This window comes from Podarcis cretensis (genome assembly GCF_951804945.1).
Source record: "Podarcis cretensis genome assembly, chromosome: 6".
NCBI classification, from domain to species: Eukaryota; Metazoa; Chordata; class Lepidosauria; order Squamata; family Lacertidae; genus Podarcis; species Podarcis cretensis.
The window spans coordinates 16115077-16138186 of NC_137175.1; the positions used below are offsets into that span (position 1 = coordinate 16115077).

At 43.8% G+C, this 23110-nt stretch overlaps 1 protein-coding gene across 4 annotated transcripts in view; it reads right to left on the reverse strand.

Moving 5' to 3' along the window:
• Nucleotides 1-5923: 5923 nt before the first annotated feature.
• The window catches only part of TFAP2C (transcription factor AP-2 gamma), a 33111-nt gene continuing 15924 nt past the window's right edge, over nucleotides 5924-23110 (reverse strand). For 3 of the 4 annotated variants that reach the window (XM_079979637.1, XM_079979636.1, XM_079979638.1), the window contains exons 3-7: nucleotides 21495-21546; nucleotides 18853-19075; nucleotides 17038-17156; nucleotides 12802-12943; nucleotides 5924-8053 (exon numbers count right to left, since the gene is read on the reverse strand). In XM_079979637.1, coding sequence (XP_079835763.1) covers nucleotides 7768-8053; nucleotides 12802-12943; nucleotides 17038-17156; nucleotides 18853-19075; nucleotides 21495-21546 — 822 coding nt within the window. In that variant the 3' untranslated portion in view covers nucleotides 5924-7767. The remainder of the gene's footprint in view (nucleotides 8054-12801; nucleotides 12944-17037; nucleotides 17157-18852; nucleotides 19076-21494; nucleotides 21547-23110) is intronic. The other variant, XM_079979639.1, reaches the window with a different exon arrangement.

Consider the following 23110-nt stretch of genomic DNA (forward strand, 5'->3'; position numbering starts at 1 on the left):
CGCGTTAGAAGCCATGAAATAAGCAGCTACGTGTGTTTAGCTGCTCAAGTGCAGGTGTATCTTCCAGGCCTTGTGGCTAGTGTGGGGAGATTTGGGAGCCTTGCTGGTGGGGTGTGGCAATGTCCAGGCAGGATTAGAAGTGCAATAGGACTTTCTCTCGCCATGCATTTAGTGAGTGTGTTCTCCCTCTCTGTGCTTGGATGTAACTGTATTCATGCACATCAGCCTGAGTTCTTTGGAAGGGAGATGGCAGCATCTCAACAAATACATTTTCAGTACAACTGGGTTTTTTGTGGTAGCAAGGACACTTGAATGAGATGCTGTTGATCTAATGCAAGGAAAACAATTTTTATAACAGAAAGCGATTAAAGGAAGGAAGGAAACAGTTCATACCAAGATCACCAAGAGAGGTCTATTCAGACACATCCAGAAACCTCGAAGTCTACACCTTGTGAACCCATGCTGAGAATTATGTGACTAAAACATGGTCAAATGTGACCATTTGATTCACTCTTCCCAAACCTAACAAACCTTGAAAAGCTGATTTGTATATACTACATCCCCATTTCTTTGAAGTAATGTTTCTCAAACTCCTGTTAGCAGAAATACACCCTTCTCCCCCTTAATTAAAATTAAGGCACACCTCAGTCTTAATGCCTGAAAAGATTTACTGTTAGGCTGTGTAATTGCAACAATGACTCACCATCTCTGTTGCTGCTGAAGTCACCTTTCTGGGCGTACCTCCCAGCTGGAAGGATCTCAACCCAGGGCATTAACTCGTGCAGAGACACAATATGCAGCCTCTTTTTAATGTGGGCAATTCAACTACATATCTACAATAGAAGGTGGATGAGCAGAATGGCAGAATTGTTGAAAGTGCAACAGCAGGGATAATAAGTTTGTAACTAAGGAGTTATTTTGTTGTCAGTAACACTGAGCCAAACCATGGCTTAGCCCTGCAGGACCCATGGAAGAGTACCACAGCCATTATCTTCACTCTAGAAACCCAAATCCTTGCTCATTCACACAAAGCCATGGTTTGGATTAGCTTTACATGCAACTGGGCCATGGCGGTTACTAATATCTTATCTCCTACATGGACTATTCCTGGTGGTAACAACATTATTTAATTACGTAACTGTGGCCATGTTTGGACATCACCAACAGCCCTTCTCTTTCTCAGGTACAACTGCAAGGAAGAGATGAGACACTTGATCTTCCATTTCTGATTAACCACGGCTTGTTGTGTCTCCCATACCAAACTATGGTTAATCTTCACCAGGGTTATCTTGAGATCAGTTGCCTTCAAACCATGGTGTAGGAATTTGGCTTATTTCAACAAATCATAGTTAAGACTAACCACAGTTTAGAGTTTGGAAATAATGCTAAATTTCTGTTAATCAAAAAAGGAAACAAAAGCTTCCAGTCTCCTCCTTGTGACTGTGCCAGAGGACTCATGCACCAGTGTATGAGTCCGGGCTAGACTTGTTCCTGTCACAATAAACCATTGTTTACTGTGACATCCGAAGGCAACATTAAAGAAAGAGTGGGAACTTGAATTTGTTTCTTTTCCTAGTTCTTCCCTGGCTCATTTTTCTACATGACAAGTCATTATTACAGAATTGCTTTGAGAGTAAGGCAAAACGGGAGGCGGGGGGGGGAGGCTTCTTGAAAAATCCCTTTACAGCGGTGCTGTAAGAAATAAAAATTCTATTTTTTTTAATTAGCAGAGTATTTCCTCTTCTTCTATTGTTATTACTTTTAAGAAAAACAGAATAAAGATGAAGCCTCTTAAGTATGAGAGTCGACGTGGTTGTGCTATAATCTATATCATTAGCACAGTCGTGCATATTAAGACAGGGGGTGGGGAATCTCATCTATACAATGCACCAGTAAGTCCCAACAGATTATCCACTGGCTTGGCTTGGGTACATCCTGAAATAAATGGAAACAAGCCTATTCCTTCTGCCAGACGGCAACCGCAGTGTCTAGCTTGATACACTAATAAAAAGCAAGCTTTTTCTGTTCAGCTAATTTAAAATATTGTACTACAGTATGATCAAAGTCTGCTCCTCTCTCTTTCTCTCTCTCTCTCTCCAGCACACAGCAATTTGAAGAGGGACAGAAGTTCCTTCTTAATCTTTTCATGATGCTTGGTTTTCCTTATGGCCAGCATTTCTCACTCTGAATGAGAATGCCTGTTCCTCAAGCAAGATTTGGATGTCTTCCTTTTATGTAAATCTACAAAAAGAAGTTAGAATCTCATCCTTCTTTTTCCATCCTTCATCACTGACCTACTACAAAATATTAACTAATGGAACTTCTTGGCAGTTCATAAGTGTTTTAATTGATCAACTATACAATCCTTTACATGTCTGCTCAGAAAAAAAAGGACCCATTGAGTGTGTACAGGACTGCAGCCTAAATTTTCAGCCTTTGGGGGGTGGGGGAGTGCAGGGAACATATACCTGTTTGATGATTTATGCACTTGCCACAGGTGGCATCACCTTGCAAGGGGTATTCCTTTAGCCTCCTGTGTGTGAGAAAGGAAAATAGATCCTCAGTGACTATACCTGCCATCTGAAGAATGCCTGTTGAAGATAACTAGCCTTTAAGGTAGTTTCACCTAGGAGAACTATGTCATAGGTCTAAAAAAAAAACCAAGGTAAAGGACCCCTGACAAGTAAGTCCAGTTGCAGACGATTCTGGGTTGTGGTGCTCATCTCACTTTACAGGCCGAGGGAGCCGTTTGTCGGCAGACAGTTTTTCCTGGTCATGTGGCCAGCATGACTAAGCTGCTTCTGGCTCAATGGAACACCGAAACCAGAGCACTGCACGGAAATGCCATTTACCTTCCCGCCGGAGCAGTACCTATTTATCTACTTGCACTTTTTGGCATGCTTTCGAACTGCTAGGTTGGCAGGAGCAGGGACTAAGCAACGAGAGCTCACTCCATGGCGGGGATTCGAACCGCCGACCTTCTGATCGGCAAGCCCAAGAGGCTCAGTGGTTTAGACCACAGCGCCACCCACACCCCTTATCATAGGCCATGGGTCTACTTCTTGTCATAGGTCTACTTCTGTGTAAATCCTGCAGTGAAAAGTGTACCTGGAGTGCAATTTTCCCTCTAATGATCTTGCTTAGTGTGAAGCTTTCAGAACACACATCTTTTTAGTATCAGTTTCATCTTTCAGTTTAAAAGCAATTTTCAAGGTTGAATTCTAGAGGAGGCATGTCTTGCAGTCATCTGACTGCAGCTGCTAAAAATGGAACCTGGAACCCTCTGCATGCAAGGCACTAAGCTCTACCACTGAGCCATGGACCCATTTGGAAAGAGAGGAAGTCGGACCCAGAGAGCAGGTGGAGTCAGGCTACCTGGTGAGTGCTCTCTTGCAGACCTTCCTTGCCACAAAGGTACGTTGCCCAGAGCACACCCTCCATAAAGATGGCACCAGGATATGGGGAGAGGAGGTAGCGCAGGCTGAAGATTTTTACGAGCTTAAAATCAGCACCTTGGATCCAGGAGGGCAAACTGGTTTGGTTCCAGCTCCGACACGTCAAGCAAACAACTCCGTTGCGTTAGAAGGCTCCTCCTGCAATCCCCCACAAATCAGGTCACCAATTTGCACTGCACTCATCAGGCTCTAAAACAGGTGAACCAACTCACGTGGCTTTGGAAAATTACAATTTGGGTTCCATTTTAAGGGAAAGTGAAAAGCTTCCTTTTGGCCTGGTCTGTGGAACCAGCACTGAAAACTAGGCAGAACCAAACCTCTGTACTCCAAACTCTTTCTCCCCGGCCCTTCCCCCCCCCCCCCCCCGAAGGATGTGTGACAGGAAGACGTATCCACCTAGCAGGAGCCAGATCTCTGTATTTTTGTGAGAGATAGTGTTCCTGCTGTGCCTCCTTAATGGAAGCTGGTCAGGCCAGAGCAGTAACTCAGAGAGAGTTGCGACAGAAAACAGAAGACAATTCCTGATGCGTCCTCGCAGCAGGAACAATTCAATGATCTGAGCACTTTCAGTGCCAAGGAAATGACTTTTTGCCAGGTTAACAGTTAGCTAGAAGGGGAGGGGGAAGAAGAGGGACAGTTAATCCTCCAGAGGAACTGAAGGCAATCTGGTGCTTGGTTTGCTATGGGAACAGAATTGATGTAACTAGGCCTTCCCCCCCCCCCTTGCAGACATTCAGCCACCTCTGTCTCTTCCCCTTCCCCATCTTTACTGGGATTGCAGCCCCCCTCTCCCAGTCCTTGGCCCAGACACGTAATTCCCGAAACCCGCCTCTCTAATCACCCAGATACAACACAGACAAAGAGAGACTGATCCAAACATCTCAACTCAAAGCTACCCCACTTCTCACCTGGACTGATGCAAACACTTTCCCATGTCTAGTTTGGCCATATTTCAAAAAGTAAAAACCAGGACACCCCGAAAGTTGCTGAGCTTTTCAAACAGCTGATAGAAGTGGCTCCCTTGCCCTTGGACCAGTCCTTCCAGGGTCCCAAGGTGATGTACAAAATATAATAAAAGGAGCACAAAGAACCAAAGATGGGTTTTTAAGGACAAGATGAAGAGGGTGCCCATGGCAAAGACCTATTCATCCAACTGGAAAACTTGTCAGAACAAAAAAAAAAATGTTCCATAAAGTATGGATCGTGGGCACCTGACATATCTCATCAGAAATATTATTCCATGGAGCAGGGGCAGCCACTGTGAAAGCCCTGCTCTGAGTTGCCATAGAGTGGGAAACTTAGAGCAGACCCAGGGCCTTACTGGGGATGTAAGAAATAAGGCAGTCTCTCATGTAACTAGATTCCAAGGGGTGCAGGGCCTTATAGATCAGTTGGTGGTAGTTTGACCCCACAAGCACATTGCTGTAATCCGACCTTGAGGCTTTCAATGCATGGAACTGTGGTTATGCTCTCCCATTTCAGGAATCGCCACATTAGAAATTGCTGGGATGGGCATAGAAACAAAACATGCACCATAGGCCTGTGCCTTTGGAACCCTCAGATTCAATTCACACAGAGCCAGCCCAACCATTGGACAGAGGGAGACAAGTGCCTCAGGCGGCAGAAGCTGAGGAGTTGCAGCAGCACCACCTCCCTGGCTGCTCCCCTTTGTTGGAGGGCAGAAGCCAGGAATGCCCTGTACCCCCTAAACTAGCCAGCAGGCCCCACCACTCTTATGGTGCAGGGGTTTTTTGCTATCCTGTAACCAGTGTTGAAGCTGGCCCTCAGTCACCTTCTGACCGTGGGAGGGAGGTACCACCTTCTCCTCTGCCTCAAGCAGCAAAGTGCCTTGGGCCAGCTCTGAATTTATATGCTTAAGTGATTAGACAGAGCATTTTATTTTATTTTATTATTTTTTAAAGGAAGCTTTCAGGCTCCTTCTTTGCCTTGGCACATCGTTATCCGTGAGGACGGAGGTAGGGGAAGAGAGCAGTCATGGCAATAGAGAGATGGTTCCTGATATAATTGAAACCATTAGCTGTGCTGGCACTCAGCTTCACATGTCTGTTCCATTAGTTCGATGCACTATAAAGAACTGTGTATTCAATTACAATGTCCATTTTCGGTATTCTGCTGCCCATCCCCCATAAGAAGCAAAAACACTCTTCCTCTTCCCGCCCCCCCAACCCACTTCCAGTTAAACACCATTCAATACTTTCTATCCAGAATATTTTTATTATATGGATTATCCTATACAATGCCTTTTGGGTAACAGGAAGACATTTACAAGTGAAGTGGGATGTAGGGTTTTTTTTATGACTTCCACTCTTCTTCCCCCCCCCCTCTCTCTCTCACACACACACACACTCACACAAACACACTCCTTTTGAATGGATACCAAGTACACAAAGTTATTGCTTTGTCAATACACACCTCAGATCGGATACAAAAATCTACAGTGGCAAGAATTGAGGATTTTCATTTTTATTTTTTTGTAAAAAGTCACTTTTAAATACCCAGCATAAACAGACCTGTGTAGCAGTGTATTTGAGCTTACCCATTACCTTTTTGGGGGAGGAAAGGGGGGGGGGATTTTAAATTTTGAAGCCCATTTATAAAAAAAAGTATTAAAATGTTCACCATTATTTACAAGACCCATTAAATTACACATAAATAAATATATACATTCCAACACACTGTTTTCCCTTATACACATAAAAACCTCCCTGGATATATTTATATATATTTATATATATTCATATATATATATAACTTTTTGGCCTATATAGGCAAAAAAATTTAAAAAATGTGCCTATTCTTTCAAGTTTTTTTCCCTATTTTAAAAACACAAGACCTGATGACATATATAAAGCTGCAATATCCTGGCATTTAAAAAACGGAAGCAAGTTTATTTTGCTTTTTTTTTTTAAGCTTGAACTAGTTTTTCCTTGTGTAAGAACTGCTACAGTATGCTTTACTGCAGGGATGGGAAGCCTGTGGTATCCCAGGCACTGTTGGACTCCAAGTCCCATCATCCCCAGCCATGATGATGGGAACTGTAGTCCAACAAGATCTGAGCAGCTGAAGGTTCCGCTTCCCCACTTTAGTGCTGGCTGCTCTGTGTTCATTTGAGTCCAGCAGAAGCTTAGTCTGCATTAGAATAACTTCCAGGATTTGTGCCTAGAAGTCTGAATCACTCTCAAAAAGCCCCCAAGAGGTTGCAAGGTGTTCAAATAACCATCAGACAATTTATTTCACTTTATACCAAGTTCAACTTCCCTTTGGATAAAAAATTCCCATTACATTTACAGTCCTGGGTGCCTTGTCAAGGCTTCAGGTACCCTGGGGATAATACTGAGTTATGTTGTTGCTGGTTTCCAAAGATTTCCAGAATGAGGGAAATCCTGCTTATAACCCTGTTGATGGTCCCATTCTTCTCTTCTTAATCTGTGGCACAGCCATGAGAGGGAAACTGGAAGCATTTGCCTTCTGTTTAACACTAACCTTAGTTTATTGTGACATCTCAGAATGATAAACAATGATTTGTGTGTAAACATGTGATTTATTGAAGCAACCCGGGTCGGCGTGGGGTTTATAGTCCTGGATTGTTATTATCAAACCATAGCTTGCACCCAATCTTGATGCCTTTGAGACATTTTGAATTACAACTCCCATAATCTCTTACCATGGGCTGATGGAAGCTGCAGCCCAAGACAGTTAGAGAGCATCAACTGGGGCAGATTAATTTACACTAATGATGGTTTGTCCTTTTTTAACATACGGATAAACTATACTTGGTGTCAGGCAGGAAGCAAACGCTTCCTATCTCATCCTTGCAACTGCAAAGAGGGAGGTTCTCGATTCCAGGACTTAGGTAACATTAAAAAATCACGGTTTAGTGTTCCATCTGAACGCTTCTATCAGGATGTACGCAATGAAAAAGAACATCTTATTCAAAGTTTTGAGAAACAGCACTAAACAGACTTCCATACAAGGAAAAAAAATAGCACCACTTTGTACTGTTTAAAAGTTTTTTTTTCTTTCTTTTAAAAAATGAAATTAAAAGCTTGTACTCATGTTTATCTTCGGTTCCCTGGTCCCACAATGAATGGATAACAGCAGCTTTAAAGAAAGGAGAGAAAGAGAGACACATGTATCTCACGGAGGAGCCTGAAAAGGATGCTTAAAAAACGAAAAGCACGCCCCGAAGCAAGTTGTAACAAGATTATCTACATGCCCTCTAGGCAAGACGATCTTAAAGTCTGTGTGCGAGAAACAGTATACAAAAGTCTGGCTTCTTCCTCTTTCTCACTCACTTCCGGTGCTTGTCCATTTTCTCAATGCTTTTATTGGTTTCCGCAGGGCTCTGGTCGCCGGCGTTCATGTACGTTTTGTCTGCTATTTTGAGCGCTTCGTTCAGGTAGTTCTGGACGGACGTCATGGCAGCACAGATCGCAGCGCTCCCGAAGCCGTGGGTGATTAGGCTGAAGTGAGTCAAGCAGCCCTGGATGCCAGGGTCTAAGATGGGGCTCGGCCTCGCATTGCCAAGAGGGGTGCGGTCCTGAGTGAGGAGTTCAGTGAATTCTTTGCAGATCTGCCTGCAAGAGACAACACACTGAATTAACTTTCAACAAAACCATTGGCCGCCACAGTTAAAAAAGTGGCACGGCTTGCCGAATCAAAGTCAAGAGTGATATTACAGTGGGCAGGTGGGTAGGTGGGTGTGCCTAATCACTTCCACATGTATACTAAAACACAGAAATATATTGTAAGGTCAGCTACCTTAGTGTTTAGGGACGTGGGTGGCGCTGTGGGTTAAACCACAGAGCCTAGGACTTGCCGATCAGAAGATCGGCAGTTCAAATCCCCTCGACGGGGTGAGCTCCCGTTGCTTGGTCCCTGCTCCTGCCAACCTAGCAGTTCGAAAGCACGTCAAAGTGCAAGTAGATAAATAGGTACCGGTCGAGCAGGAAGGTAAACGGCATTTCCGTGCACTGCTCTGGTTCACCAGAAGCAGCTTAGTCATGCTGGCCACATGACCCGGAAGCTGCACGCCGGCTCCCTCAGCCAGTAAAGCGAGATGAGCACCGCAACCCCAGAGTCAGTCACGACTGGACCTAATGGTCAGGGGTCCCTTTACCTTTATCTTAGTGTTTTTCAAACTTGGGTCTCCAGCTGTTGGTGGACTACAGTTCCCATCATCTCTGCTAGCTGGAGATGATGGGAGTTGTAGTCCAACAACAACTGGAGATCCCCGCCCCCAAGCATGAGGAACACTGAGCTAACTGAAAGAAATGAAGAACGCAGCTGCCATTTCCTGTGTCACACAAGTCAGCTGTTTGTACAGCTCAGATCAGTGTGTTTGTTATCCTCAGAGCAACCCTACAAGGTAGGCTGAACAAAAGCAGTTATCTTATACCGAATCAGACTGTTCTTCTGTGTAGCAAAGCTCAGAAGCTGATAGGGCAAAGGAGGTGGTAAAAGAGACGGCAGGAGCAAAGGGAGGCTGGTTTTTCCCACCAGCCACCCCTTCAGCACACTAAGAGCACCACCAAGGAAGGAACCAAAGCAACCCCAGTAGAGTGCAAGTGTGGGCGGAGCCTTTTGGAGGAGGGGCCTAAGGAACAGGTGTTTCTGACATCACCAACGCACTTGCCATTGGCACCTTCAAGACCACCTCAAGAGGGCAGTGGGGGAGCCAGTATTCATTTTATTATTCCTAGAGAAGGCTACGATTTCATACGCTGGCTCTCAGAATTTTAAGAGGAAGGGCAAACCTCTTTGCCTCCTATAAGACTACTTTGTGGGGGGGTTTAACTGCTTATTTTGCACCGTGTTATCAATTTGAGACCGTTCATGGCTAAACACTCTTAAGCGCACCGTGAAAGTTTCATCAAGGCCCTTGGGGGCCTTTGAGTCACTCATCCCCGCTGCAAATCTGACCCCACAGTTGATGCAGGTCCTGTGAGGGTCTTTAGAGCACCATCTGCTCAGAGTGTGAAATATGAGCTTCAGTTATTGAGGCCCAGGGATGTGGGTGTGCTCTCTCGACCCTTATGCCCACCTATGGCTTTTACGATGTGGCGGGGGAGGTCTGACTGGTCCAGAGAGTAGTTAATGCCTAATTTAGGAAGAAGGTGCCCATCGTACTGAAGGACTATCTTCCTCAACAGGACACCAAGTTTCTATGCAACTGCTGCCCTGCCACACACTCACAAACAGACAAAAGCACCCTTTCTTGGGCAAGGGGTTTGAGATCCACGGGGACCCGTCTCGTTTCCCATGTTAGTCAGCGTGCATATGGAATCACTAGGAGATGTCCTCTGGGGATTTGGAGTGCAATGGCCTACAGGTGACACCCAACTCCATCACTCCATGCCATCTGAATCAGAAGATGTACAAGTCCTGGACCAGTGCCTGTAGGCACTGATGGGCTGGATGCAAGCCAACAAACTGAAGCTGAATCATGATTAGATGGAGCTGCTGTGGGTAAGTGGCTCATGGGTACAGAAATTAGTGAGATGGCCTGTCCTGGATAAGGCAGCACTCCCCAAAGGAGCAGCTGCATAGATTAGAGGAGTATACTCCTAAGCTACCTGTGAACTGCCCTGCAGATGAAGGGTAGTATACAAATTTAATAAAATTAAAATTTTAAAATTTCTCTGAAAGCACGGGTGGGTAAGGAAAGGGCCTCAGTTCAGGGGTGGAGTGCATTTAAAAAGGCCCCAGGTAAAACCCTTGGCTTTTCCATTAAGGTCTGGGGGAAACTGTTCTCCCAAACAATAATAAACTAATGGTCTGACTTGGTAGATAAGAAGTTGCTATGTTCCATGACGAACACTTCCTGGGCTGGGACAGTCGGGCATCAGTGAGCCAACCTCTTAGCTGGGCTACTGCAATGCACTGTGTGTGGCTGCCCTTGAATACAGTCCACAGGGTGCAGCTAGTGCAGAATGCTGCTGCCAGGGTATTACTTGGGCAGCAAGAAAAGATTGTATTATACCAATCCTTATAACTTGGCACAAGCACCCACATAGCCACCAGGCTCAATTTTGGAGGGTGGTACTAGTGTACCAGGCCCCAAGTACTGGAAGGAAAACCTTCCCTTCCGTATGATCTTCTGCCTAGACCTGCTTTATTTAATCTGCTTTTAAGGTACAGTTGCATGACAATTTCCACAGCTTTGGTTTTGCAGAAGGTATGGAAGGCAGCAAAACAGAGACAGTGAATTTAGCTAGCTAGCTCTCACTGGAAAAATAAGTTTAAATACCTACAAATTCCAAACCATTCACCAAGTTTGCAGGCTGTAAGTGGAAATGTGTTGCTGGATGCACCTAAAATGCTTTTGGATGTTTCACATCTTAAAACCCCCACAGGGATCACTGTATTACTAGGATTTGATGAATCTGTGCTCCAAAAGGCATGTGATGCCTTTTGATCTTGCAAGGATCTTGCAAGCATTCGCCAAGACATATTAAAGCTAAAAGGTCCTTATTTCCTCCTATTGACATTTTAAGCACCATTTAAAAATAAAAAGCGTTTTCATCCAGGCCCAAATGCAGAAACATACGTAATGCTCTACTTTGGAAAGCTGTCATCCTGAAACAATAGCCTACGTGTGATGCATTCTGGAGCCTTCAGATTTCTTCTAAAAATCCTATCTCCATTCAAAGAGAATTTCATCACTGGATTCAGTAAAAATCGGGCTGCCCTCCAAACCTCAAAATGCTCTAAGCAGACACCATGGTACCCAAACCAGATTTTGGCACAAATCACCATAAAACTCTATTGTATCAGGAACTAGCTATGCAATCCTGAGGTCCATCCAACATTTTTTAAAACACAAAATAGCTACAGCCTCCTAGAGAAGTCTACTATTCCATTAAACACACACACACACACACACACACACACACACTTAGGACAAAACAAATGTGGGGAAACAAAAAGCGAAAGGTTGGTTTAAGAATACTCAAAATAAAAATATTTGATAGATTTAGACATCAGACAAAATTCACCTCAAACACTTCCTTTTACTACCCTTCAATCTGCGAGTGTCACCCCCAAAATGGAAGTCTTTTAAAGAATTATTGTCTTGAGCTGAATGGTGATTTTGCATGGATGAGAAACACACCCATTTGCACAAGGCGAGTCCCACCAATTTTCTAACATTCTCCACCGAAGCCCTCTTACCACCACCACCAACCAAGCCACATCCCACGCTGTGCTGAAAAGGTCTTCCCAAACCTTGAGGAGCAACTTGTTCTTGGACTAGAGATGGTGGGTGATCAGCAAAAACCAAACACAGAAGCACCTTTGAATGCTGTGCATGACTTTCAGTTGGGGAGGGAGGAGAGATGAAGCATGCAATTAACTCCACCACTCTAATTTGAACTAAAGCATTCACTTTGGTGAGTTTGAACCCAACTTAGCTGAACTTCAGAAGGAGCACAGGAAACAGGCTGATACGGAGTCAGAGCCTTGCCCAGTCTCAATGAATAAATTGCCTACAAGCAGGGATGATGAACCTGCTGTTTGACTACAACTCCCATCTTCAGTAGCCACTGGCCATGCTGGCCGATACTGATGGGAGCTGGAGTCCAAGAACACCTGGAGCACCACAGGGGGTCAATGGAGATCAACCGACAGCAGCATTTCGTAATGAGTCTTTTTCTACTCTTCCTGGAGCTGCCAGGAAGTGAACAGCCCTGACCACCCAAGGAACCTTGCATGTCAAAAAGCATAAGAATTCAGACAATTTGCTCTGTTACTATGAAAATCACCCCAATATTCTGTAGCATTGCTTAAGACAGTATCAGGCAAACATATACATTCAACATCTTCAGAAACCTAAGCTTGCTTTAATTTTTAAAAAATGCACTGATGCGGGAGGGGACCCATCTGTGGATACTAGGCAGAGGGCCCTTGAACTTGGAACCAGCCCTTGTAGGAGCCTATAGGCTGTGGACAAGGAAGCTTTCAGGTAATTGTTCAATTCCCATCAGCTCCAGCTAGCATGACCCATCCAGCAATATCAGGAAACCTTGCCTTAAAGCAAGCCTCAACAACTGCCACCATCCTCTAAATCAGGCATAGGCAAACTCTGGCCCTCCAGATGTTTGAGACTACAATTCCCATCATCCCTGACCACTGCGGTCATGTTAGCTAGGGATGATGGGAATTGTAGTCCCAAACATCTGGAGGGCCAGAGTTTGCCTATGCCTGCCCTAAATCTTTTAACATGCAGATCACAGTTCTCCTTTACGTAGAACTAAGGGTTACGATACAAATGCTAAAATACAAACTGGCCATCCAAGATGCTCATGTTCAAAAAGAGAATACCTACTTTGCAGCCAGCAGCATGTTCTTCCTGTTAGCCATCTCATTACGCCCCAGATGTGGCCGAGTTAAGTATTCGGCCACAGCCTTGGAAGGAAACTCAGTTTCACAGACGTAGCCAAAATCCCGGGCAAGATGTACAGCTTCACCTGGAAAAGATGAGAAAAAACCACAAAAATAAAGCTGTGATTATCATCCTCTTCTTATTCATTTTATTAATTACCCACCCTTCACGCCAAGGTCCCAGGGTGAGTTACATTAGATATTAAGGTAATATCTAATACTACGGTAGTTTAATACCTCCCCTCCAAAAAAACAAAAGCAGTTTGCAGCACAAATTTTACATAATACACCGTTTTCATGATATGCCCTACTTAATACCATAAAGTCCAAGTTAATTTTCCAGCAGGCTCATAATTTACGTTAAGTGCGACTCGATATCAAAATCTGTCTAGAAGAAACCTGAGCAATTCTGCCTTGATATCCAAAGGCTGCAATAGGGGTTTCTTTGTTCTAAACCAGTGACTGACAGAATTCTGTCACAGGATAACCCTTGAGGGTGGCCTGTCAGGGGCTGCGTGCGGACAGGGGACCAAGCTGGTGCAACCAGTGGCCAGAGTCAAATATGGGTGGGGTGTCCTCCATTTCTCCTTGCTGCCCAAGGAAAATTAGGCCAAGGCCTCACAAACCTCACCCCCCTTGTTCTAGCTAGCCTATTGGTTTGTTCTAGGGTGTGGATCAGCTAGTCTAGGGATGGGAAACTTTTTCACCATCAAGGACTAGAATCTCTGGGGTGAAATGAGTAATACATCGAGAGCTACAGGCTGGCACAGCCAGACCCAAGAGTGGACAGGGCCTGTCTCTTTGTGAGCGCACCAACATCCCCCTCCACACACACACACACACAAAAACACACAATGCAGAAGAGGAAGTGATTTTCAGCAGGGAACAAGAGAAGGTTCACACCATCTTGAAGCAATCTACCATTTGGACTACAGTTCCCATCAGTTTCACCCAGTCTCTGATCCATGATGGGAGCTTCTGTCCCAAACATCTGGAATGCACCAGGTTGACTATGCTAACTGGGTTGCAGGCTGACCTAATGAGGGTTTCAGCAGTAGCATTGTCACCCTATAAATATGTGGAACTAAGGCGGTGTGAGTCCTCACATACCATACCCTCCAACACAACGTGGCCCAAATCCGGGACACTATTTTCCAGGTCCAAAATCCTGCACAAGTCACGTGAGCCACGCGAGATCACAGGCTAGGAAAAAGTATTTTCTTCGGGTACAGCGCCAAAAACACATAGACATTTGGGGGCACCTTGCAAGATCATGGACTCCCCCCAAAAAAAAACCACTTTTCGGGGGGGAGATCTTTTCCCGAAATCATGCAAAAGACCAAGGTGTCCCAAACGGCTGCCATGCTCTCATGGGGGGGGGGGGAGATGGCCTGGTTTTCCCATGGCATACATGTTAGGCTAATGGTGGAGACTTATTGAGCTACTCTATTGATCAAACAAAGCTCTCTTGAAAACAAGTTTCAGCAAGAAACCCTTTTTGGACATTTGTCTATACAGAAACATCCTCTTCGGACTGGAGCTCTAGGGATTTTGTTTAGGATTGAGGCAGAGTTTCTTGCATCATCCTACGTACCCGCCCCACCCCCACCACAATAATTAGCCAAATTCTACCTTCTCATCTGTAATTGGCCTCTGTTCCCAGACTGTTTTTGGAAGATGTCAAAAGAGATTGCAAAATATTACTTCACAATTAAGTAGCTTGGATGAACAGAAAATTCTGAGGCGTTTAGATATTTGTAAAGCCGCACAGCGACAGAAGCTACCACGGTTGGGTTACAAGTTTGGCGCATCCCCTCCCATACGGTTGGTGCAGCTTGAACCAAAAAGACACTCATCCAAAACTTGAGGACAACTCCCATCAAAACAACTAGCAACGCAACTATTCATTTTAATGGATCCAGATTCCACCCAGACAATCCAGTTAAACAAAAGATGTGGGATGCAAAGCATATTTCACCCATTTGAATTCAATTGACCCGGCATTCCGGTGATGGAACACATTTGCTCAGAAAATACAGGATGGTTCACCTATGTTGCAATAAAAGTGATGAACGTGCACCAAGTGATCTCTTGCAAGTGTTGAGTGAACCATCATAGATTAGCTGCTACAGACAGGTGGTGCATCATCTCAGACATGCTTGTTTTCAACGGACGCCATTCATACATTCATTTTCCATTCATCAAAGTTAAACATCCATGCACATGTGAACTAGCTCAGCCCCCCCCCCCGAGTTATTTCAGTTAATTATTTCTTTTTTAAAAAAAAAAATATTTATTAAGAATTTTTCATTTACAGTAAAAAAAAAAATGAACATAACATTGCATATCACATATTTTCTTATCACTTCTGGACTTCCTCGCATCTCCCGCTCCTACGTTCTAATTTAATACACTTAAAACAACAATTTATTCCCTTATCTCCATCCTTACTGTCAAATTTCGAATATATTTCAAATTTTAGATACGTTTATTCCAATCCTTACAAAAGAAAATTTAATTTAACCTAATAATTATCTAAAAAAAAAATAGGTTTTTCATCTTATATTTAAATTATCTTCATGATTTACTTCATCTATTTTGATGGTGCCAATTTGTCTAAAATCAAGCATCCTGCTTAACATTCATACAGTTTACAATATTTTTGCAGATAAAGCTTAAATTTTTTCCAGTCCTCTTCAACGATTTCTTCTCCCAGGTCTCGGATTCTGCCAGTCTATTTCAGTTAATTATTTCAAATGGGTGTACACCATGTGCTTAAAGACATGGAACTGCAAATCCATCTAATCCAAAATTTGGAATCTGTGGCCCTGCAGATGTTGTTGAGACTCAAACCAGCCCGAAATAGAATGGCTATCAGTCATGGATGGTGGGAATTGTAGTACCAACACGTTCTCCCTTCCTCCTTCATGAAAACTTTCGCTTTAAACACACATTCTCTTTGTAGAAAACCTAAAAAGAACCCATGGCTGCAATCCCAAAGATTCTTTATCCCAAAGAAACCATGGCTTTAATAAAGCATTGCTCTCAGTTAGTAAACCACTGCATGTGCTTTCTGTCTGCTACACTCTCGCCTTAAACTCCACCGCCAAGTAAAAAAATAATAATTCTTTTGGAAACAGTTCTCTCTGATCTGAAGGTTATTGGAGGCTGATGGAGCTTTTATTATGGGTGAGCTATTGCTCTTTCAAAACACTGGATTCTACTGGGAACTCTCCACCACTGAACTCTGCTGTCTCGAGGACATTCCTAAGCTAGTTATCAGAATGAACATTCTCATTCTGGATTCTTAAAACTCTTTTTAGACACTTTCTTAATTTAGTTGGATTAATTTCAACTTGATCTGATCCCCTTAAAGCTTTGTATCAAACTCCTTAATCAAAAGTTATGCAGTGAGGCAAGAATTCGCCAAACTGTCTGGCGGGACACACACTAATGTGCCTCTGGAAATGAATTAGTTAAATAATAAGAGGCTCCTAGGATTCCACTGGAGAGGCTACCCGATCAGAAGGTCAGCGGTTCGAATCCCCGCGACAGGGTGAGCTCCCGTTGCTCGGTCCCTGCTCCTGCCAACCTAGCAGTTCAAAAGCACGTCAAAGTGCAAGTAGATAAATAGGTACCACTCTGGCGGGAATGTAAACGGCGTTTCTGTGCGCTGCTCTGGTTCGCCAGAAGCGGCTTAGTCATGCTGGCCACATGACCTGGAAGCTGTATGCCAGCTCCCTCGGCCAATAAAGCAAGATGAGCGCCACAACCCCAGAGTTGGTCACAACTGGACCTAATGGTCGGGGTCCCTTTACCTTTACTGGGGATTTGGCTCTGCAAATGGGGAAATTCACCCTTCCCAGGATTCTTTGGGGGAAGTCAGGAGTTTTTAAAGGTGTGCTGGATGTGCTTTAAATGCATGGTGCGGGTCTGCCCTTCGTCCTCCAAATCATTTTGGACCACAACTCCAATCAGCCCCAGCCAGGAATTGCAGTCCAGAAACAACTGGAGAGAAACCATGTTGGCAAAGGCTGAAGCAAAAAGTCCAGATATGCGTATTTGGGCTAAAGTCTGAAAATGGAACAACACTGCTTTAGAGGACATGCTCATCCAAGTCACCTCATTTGTCCTTTACCCAGAAAGGCTCTTTTTTAAAAAATAAAGAATTAAGACTGACCTTCCACCAACGATGTCAACAAAGTCACATTTGCAGCTTTCCTTCTGCCAGCTGGAAGGTTGAGACCAATTTTGTCCAGCTTCTCCCTTAGAGATCGGCCACCATTTTTAGATTTGGCTCTGCAAATAGCGGGGGAAAGAGGTGGACAGTGTTTTATTTAGCTGCACCCCCCCAAAAGAGGCCACATTTCAAAGCAATTGAGAAATGCCAAATTACTGACATTCAGTACAGTTCTGTTGTGTTGCGCGGGGGTGGGGGGGGAGAGGAATCGAGGGCGGGGGGGGGTCAGAATGGAAAAACAAGCTTTGACCTACTTTTTAATGCTCCATCACATAAACATCAGAAAGCAAGATCAAAAAGAAAGGAAGCGGGGGGGGGGGGGGAAATACGCTTTGCCTTTGCATTCACACTATCAAAGATCATTACGCTTACGGCAGGCGTAATGAAAATTGAACCTTTTACAAGCATGGAGCATCAAGTTGAGCATTTGTTGCGGCACAAGCATAGATATATTAACAAAGATTGCAATCCCAGCCCAGGCCTTCGAAATCAGGAGTACCATTTGAGAAGGAGGAATATTGGGGAGGGTGGGTCTGAGCTGGATTCACCAGCACCACCCCCCCTTTGGTGTTTCAAACCACATGCTTTTGATTATTCCTCAAGGACGCCAATAGCTCTGGTTCTTTTTAGAAAGTAACCACAACAGATGCTCTTAAAACACTCTGTGTGTGTGCTTTAACCTATCCAAGAACCTTGCTCAGAAGATCTTTCCTCTCTCTATCCAAGTTGGAATTATCCATGGGTGCACTTAGAGGTCGTTTTTAGCCCTAGACTTCATGATCTTGGGCAACGGAGGGTCCAGTCTTTAGATAACAATATGTGTTAGTTAAAAATACAGTTAGCCAGGCATAGGCAAACTCGGCCCTCCAGATGTTTTGGGACTACAACTCCCATCATCCCTAGCTAACAGGACCAGTGGTCAGGGATGATGGGAATTGTAGTCTCAAAATATCTGGAGAGCAGAGTTTGCCTATGCCTGCAGTAAGCCAACTCTAACTGCATTGGAGACCCCCTTGCTTGTCCCACTGAGCAGGAGCCGTGGACATCTTTCCAACAAAGTTCTGCTGCCCTGATGATCCCCCTAGGGGTTGCCAGCTTATTGATCTGTCTCTGCAGCTGTGCCTTTAACAGCAGCTTGGTGCACAGACATTAGAAGGGAGCATGGCTCACTTTGCTTCAGAAAGCTTCACCCGCCGGGTGTTTCACCTATGACTTGCTATTAAAGACACATGGGTGTAGGCACGTATCTATGTGTGTGAGAAGTTTGGCCAGTTGGCATCCTTAACAGCAAACTGGAAATTGTACCCTTGGGTTGAAAGGTGGGAGAGGAATCAGCCGATTATTAATTTATGTGAACGCCATTTAAACACTGTGGTACACAGGCGGCCGAGTGAGTAAGAAAACCTGAAAATAATGGGTGCAAGATTCTCTTTTTGTAGACTGAGAAGCAACGTGTCATATTAACAGGAAAAAGAGAACTTGTTTCTAGACTTGTTATAGCACTTTTCATTTCTGGAAATGCAAGGGGTGCTAAAGAGAAAGAAGAGCGTGAACACAGAGCTTGGAAATAAACTGCATTAGGATGCAGCGTTTGGGTTTCACTCTCTCTCCCTGCGCAAAATTGTTGAGACACAAAAATGGTATTTACATGCCGTTTGGCTTAAGAGGTGGTATGAGAAGCTCTAGTCACTGGAATAGTTTTGACGGGGCGGTGGGGGAGGAGAGAAGAGGGGGGTGGAAATCACAGCCTCCTACCTTCGAAGAACCCCTCCCAGCAACGAAGCGTTGAGACATTCCGGAGGAGAGAGCCTTCTCTGAACCTCTGCTACTGTCACTTTGTATTTAGACGTCGAACTGAGAAGAGAGAGCCGCCCAGGAACAGAGCAGAATACTTCGTTGGGGTTGATCACGACGCCGATAAGTCCATCCTTCTGGCAAGGGAGACCTAATGCATTGTTTTTCGTTAATGAAATAGGACCTAGGAGAACCAAGATACACAGGGGGGGAAAGAGGATGGTGTGTTTTTTCCCCCACTTTTGGGTTTTCCTTTAGGGAAGTCTAAATCACTTAACATTTAATAGATCTATTAGACGTCATAAATCCACTGTATTTTATTAACCCATTAAGATGCATTTCCCAATGGGGTTCTCATGAAACTTTTAACTGCAAACTATACAGTAAGAAAGTGAAAAATGTAGACCATCCACATTTGATGCACTCCTTCTAAGATTATTTAATGATAAAAGAGTAATACATACATATATATATGCATGCTTAACTGCTTTTCCAGTTTACAGCAATGCAGCCTATTTTTCTCTGGAAGAAATGCTCAGTTTTATTGTTGCTATAAAATGCAAGCTTCATTTAACTAAAGGAAGTTTCCTTTTTCGGAAACCTGAAATGGCATTGGGTGGCTGCATGCCCTGCTTGACAGGGAAAAATCCTCTGTCTGAACAGCTGCTCCGTCTTTAACAACAAAGAACCGTAAGGTAGGAGAACATCAACCTGGAATCTGCCCCTCACCTGGTTAGCAGACTGAGCAAGCATAAAGGTCACCGTATTTCCCACTATCATGAGATCATTGCATTTATTTAACTTACAGTAATAATTTTTCATATCTACATTTGCATATTTCATGCAAATCTATATCCTCTTTCTTTAGTTATGCATTCCCTGCTTTTTTGTGTGTGGGGAGGGGGGATTTGTAAGCAGCCACCATAAATGCACAGTTGCATTGCAGGAATTGTAGTAAAGTAAGCAAGTCAGTAGAACTTATCTTACGTGTGCCTGAGAAACAGTCATGTTTTGCCAAATCAAAGGCCGGTGTCCCCTCCCCCCCCCCTTATAATGTATGGACCAGGAAACGGTTTAACAATCAGGCCCAATACTTTTCTTTATCAAAAGAGGAAGATTCTCAAGCGGCATGAAGCTGACAGCAAAAAATAAATTAAAAAGATACTTCTGCCCTGAGCTAATTCTCAGATCGGCACAGTTTACAGCAAAACAACATTTCTGCTTTTTCTCAGTCACATTTTTCCTTTCCATGTCACCCTGGGGTTTTTCAGGAAAAACTCTCCTTTGATTATTATTTTTAAACAAAGTAGAGGGAAGGAAGGGACAGAGAACAGGATTCAAGGAGTTCATCTACCCTGGTATCCCCCACATCAGCCCCCCCCCAAAAAAAATGCCACCAATGAAAACTTTTCACTGTGGATAAATCCTAAAGCCCATGCATTTAGAAGCAATAGGGCAGCAAGGTTAACCCATTCCTCCCTGCTTAGAAAGCCTGAAGGCAATTTCACTTTTCTCCCTCCATGCCTGCCTGTACCTATCTGTGTATTTGCCTGTGTCTTTCAACAGAGATCTCCCCACCACCCAGGTCATTAATGAAAGTAGTGATAAGTCTTCCCTTTCTAATAAGGAAAGGAAAGCAACATGAGCAAACTCGTAGACGCAGGAGAGAATAAAGACCTTTGCTTCAAAACAGTGGCATTCCCTGGTTAATTTGATAACAGGCAAAAGCTCTTAGCCTTTTCTCCAGCCTGTATTGTAATACTTAGGATCCACATCTACTCTTCCCTGGATTAGATCAATAGAACATTTCTTCCCGCTACCCAATCAGCTTTTGACAATTCTTCATTAATTCACCTGCCTTGCCAAACACTCCTGCTTCGCTTCCAAAGACCATATGAATAAGGAACCAAAAATTCAAAAAGTATCTGCAATAGCCTTAGATTTTTGCCTTACACGCTCAGGGATAGAAGCTCGTTCATTTCAGAGACTCTTGACATAATCATACTGTAATCTGCACAATGCAAAACCATAACTTGGTAATAATCTCAAGAGGGGAAGCAATCGCTTTCCCATACAATAGAATATTGAGGCTTAAAAAGCAACAGTTCACCCATGTGAATGTTGCATCAGGATATTTCTTTTCCTGGTATGGCAAGTACAGTTATTTGCTGTTCCTAGGGAAATTACAGCTCAGACCAGTTTTTAAAGTTTCCACAAGAAAATTTAATAACCCATTTTATTAGTCCCAAATTCCACATCCTGGATTTTTTTTTAAACAGCCTTTAAAAGCATCTGTATGTAAACAAATGCACACTCCAGTCAAACCCACAACCTACTTACTTTGGAGTAAATGGGTTACAGTATATGGAATACAGCCTCCGGCACACATGCTAGCTCATGCAGAGAACTGGAAAGGAGTAGGGGAGCTCTATTTTTCATTTACAGAAACTTCATTTTTTAAAAAAGAAAAAAGCCACACGGAAGAAAATCTTTTTTCCAAAACAATCCACCACTATGAAACTAGCCTTTATCGGTTAGAAATTCTTATCTTTTTAAAAAGAAGACAAGAGGAAAAACCAACAGGAGAATGCAGATTTACTGACCTTTTCTAATGACTGTCTGGTCATGCATTAATAAATGCTGATCTTCCACATGCTGGAGAGAGAATGTGAAATTTTTAGAACACAATTGTGGAATAAAGAAAATACACCCCACCTTCTCTCCCCCCCCCCACTACACGAAATGCACATACAAAATGCTATTTTCCTCCAAATGGCTATGAACCTACAGATTAACTTTAAGGCTAAACCCTAAACATATTAATTGCAAGAAGAGCCTTTTATTTCAATAGGATGCCCACGTAGTGACCAGAGACCAACAATCAGGTGTACAGTCTTCTCTTCAGAATGCATATAGAGGTGCCAGCCCTACTGAAATCAGTGGCACTTTATTTTTATGCAAGTTAGTGTGTGTAGCCCATTTCTGATGCTAACTCAGAATTCAGTCCCATTAAGTTAGCTTATTTCTCAGAGGGTATCTGCGCACATTTAGGACTGCAGCTCCATGCAGCTCCACACCGATTTCACCAGGACTTCATGATGTCTAGTAAGAGATAAATTTCACCCAAGGCTTTTAAGGATTGCAGTGTGCACAAGAAATGAAACTGCAGTTCTGCTGCCCTAATTTGGCTTCCGAAATGGGGACCATTATAAAGTTTTGTGGACTGATTACCTTCTCTTCAGTCCGGAAGAAAAAGATGTTGGACAAAGAGGAAGGCGAGCCACGCCATACCATTAAATTATTAAAGGACACCTGACATACATTTAAAACACATGACTTCCCCCAAAGAATCTTGGGAAGTATAGTTTGCCCCTCACACCACTACACATTCCTAGCACCCTCAACAAACCACAGCTCCCAGGACTCTTTGGGGTAAGTCATGGGTTTAAAATGTGCATTAGGTGTCCTTTAAATGCATGGAGTGGATCTGTCCAGGGTTTGTTCTGCAAATTAGTAAACGGATCTAGCTTCTTGCTGAGCAAAATGGTGGGCTCCAGTCTACAGTGTTTCCCACCCCCCAAAGAGCCTGTTCTGTATGGTCTATTCATAGCGGTGATATTCTGCAGATTTTGGAACACAGTGCAAGAAATGGAACTTTTAGGTGACCGGATTTAATCTATAAGACACTGCAGTCTCTGTGCGCTGGTCAATAATGCAGAAGTGGGTTCTCTTGCAACGGTTTTGTATAACGACCAAGCATGCAACCCTGTGTGTGCTTAGCTGGGAGGAAGTCCCATTGAACCCAATGGATCTTACTTCCAAGCAGGGAGGCATAGGGCTGCTCTGTAAGAGAATGAAGGAGGGACTCTCCAAATCTCTCCTTGCAGTGAACTCACTAAGCCAGCCACTCCTCAGCAATGCAGGGATAATTCTGACCTAACTCAAAAGGCAAATTATTGAACTAGATGTGAAGTGCTTTGAACTAGGGTCAGGAGTGGCTGTGCGCCTCTAGATGCTGTTGGACTACAACTCCCATCATCCCTGACAACTGGCCATATTGGCAGGGCCTGGTGGGAGTTTGAGTCAATGAACAAGTTCTCAATTCCTCAGTTAGGCGACTAAAACCCTGTTCACATATCCAACCAAGTAAATCATCCTCTTCCTCATCATCACTGAAGCACTCTATGGATGCCGACCATTTATGGAACAAGAGACAGGG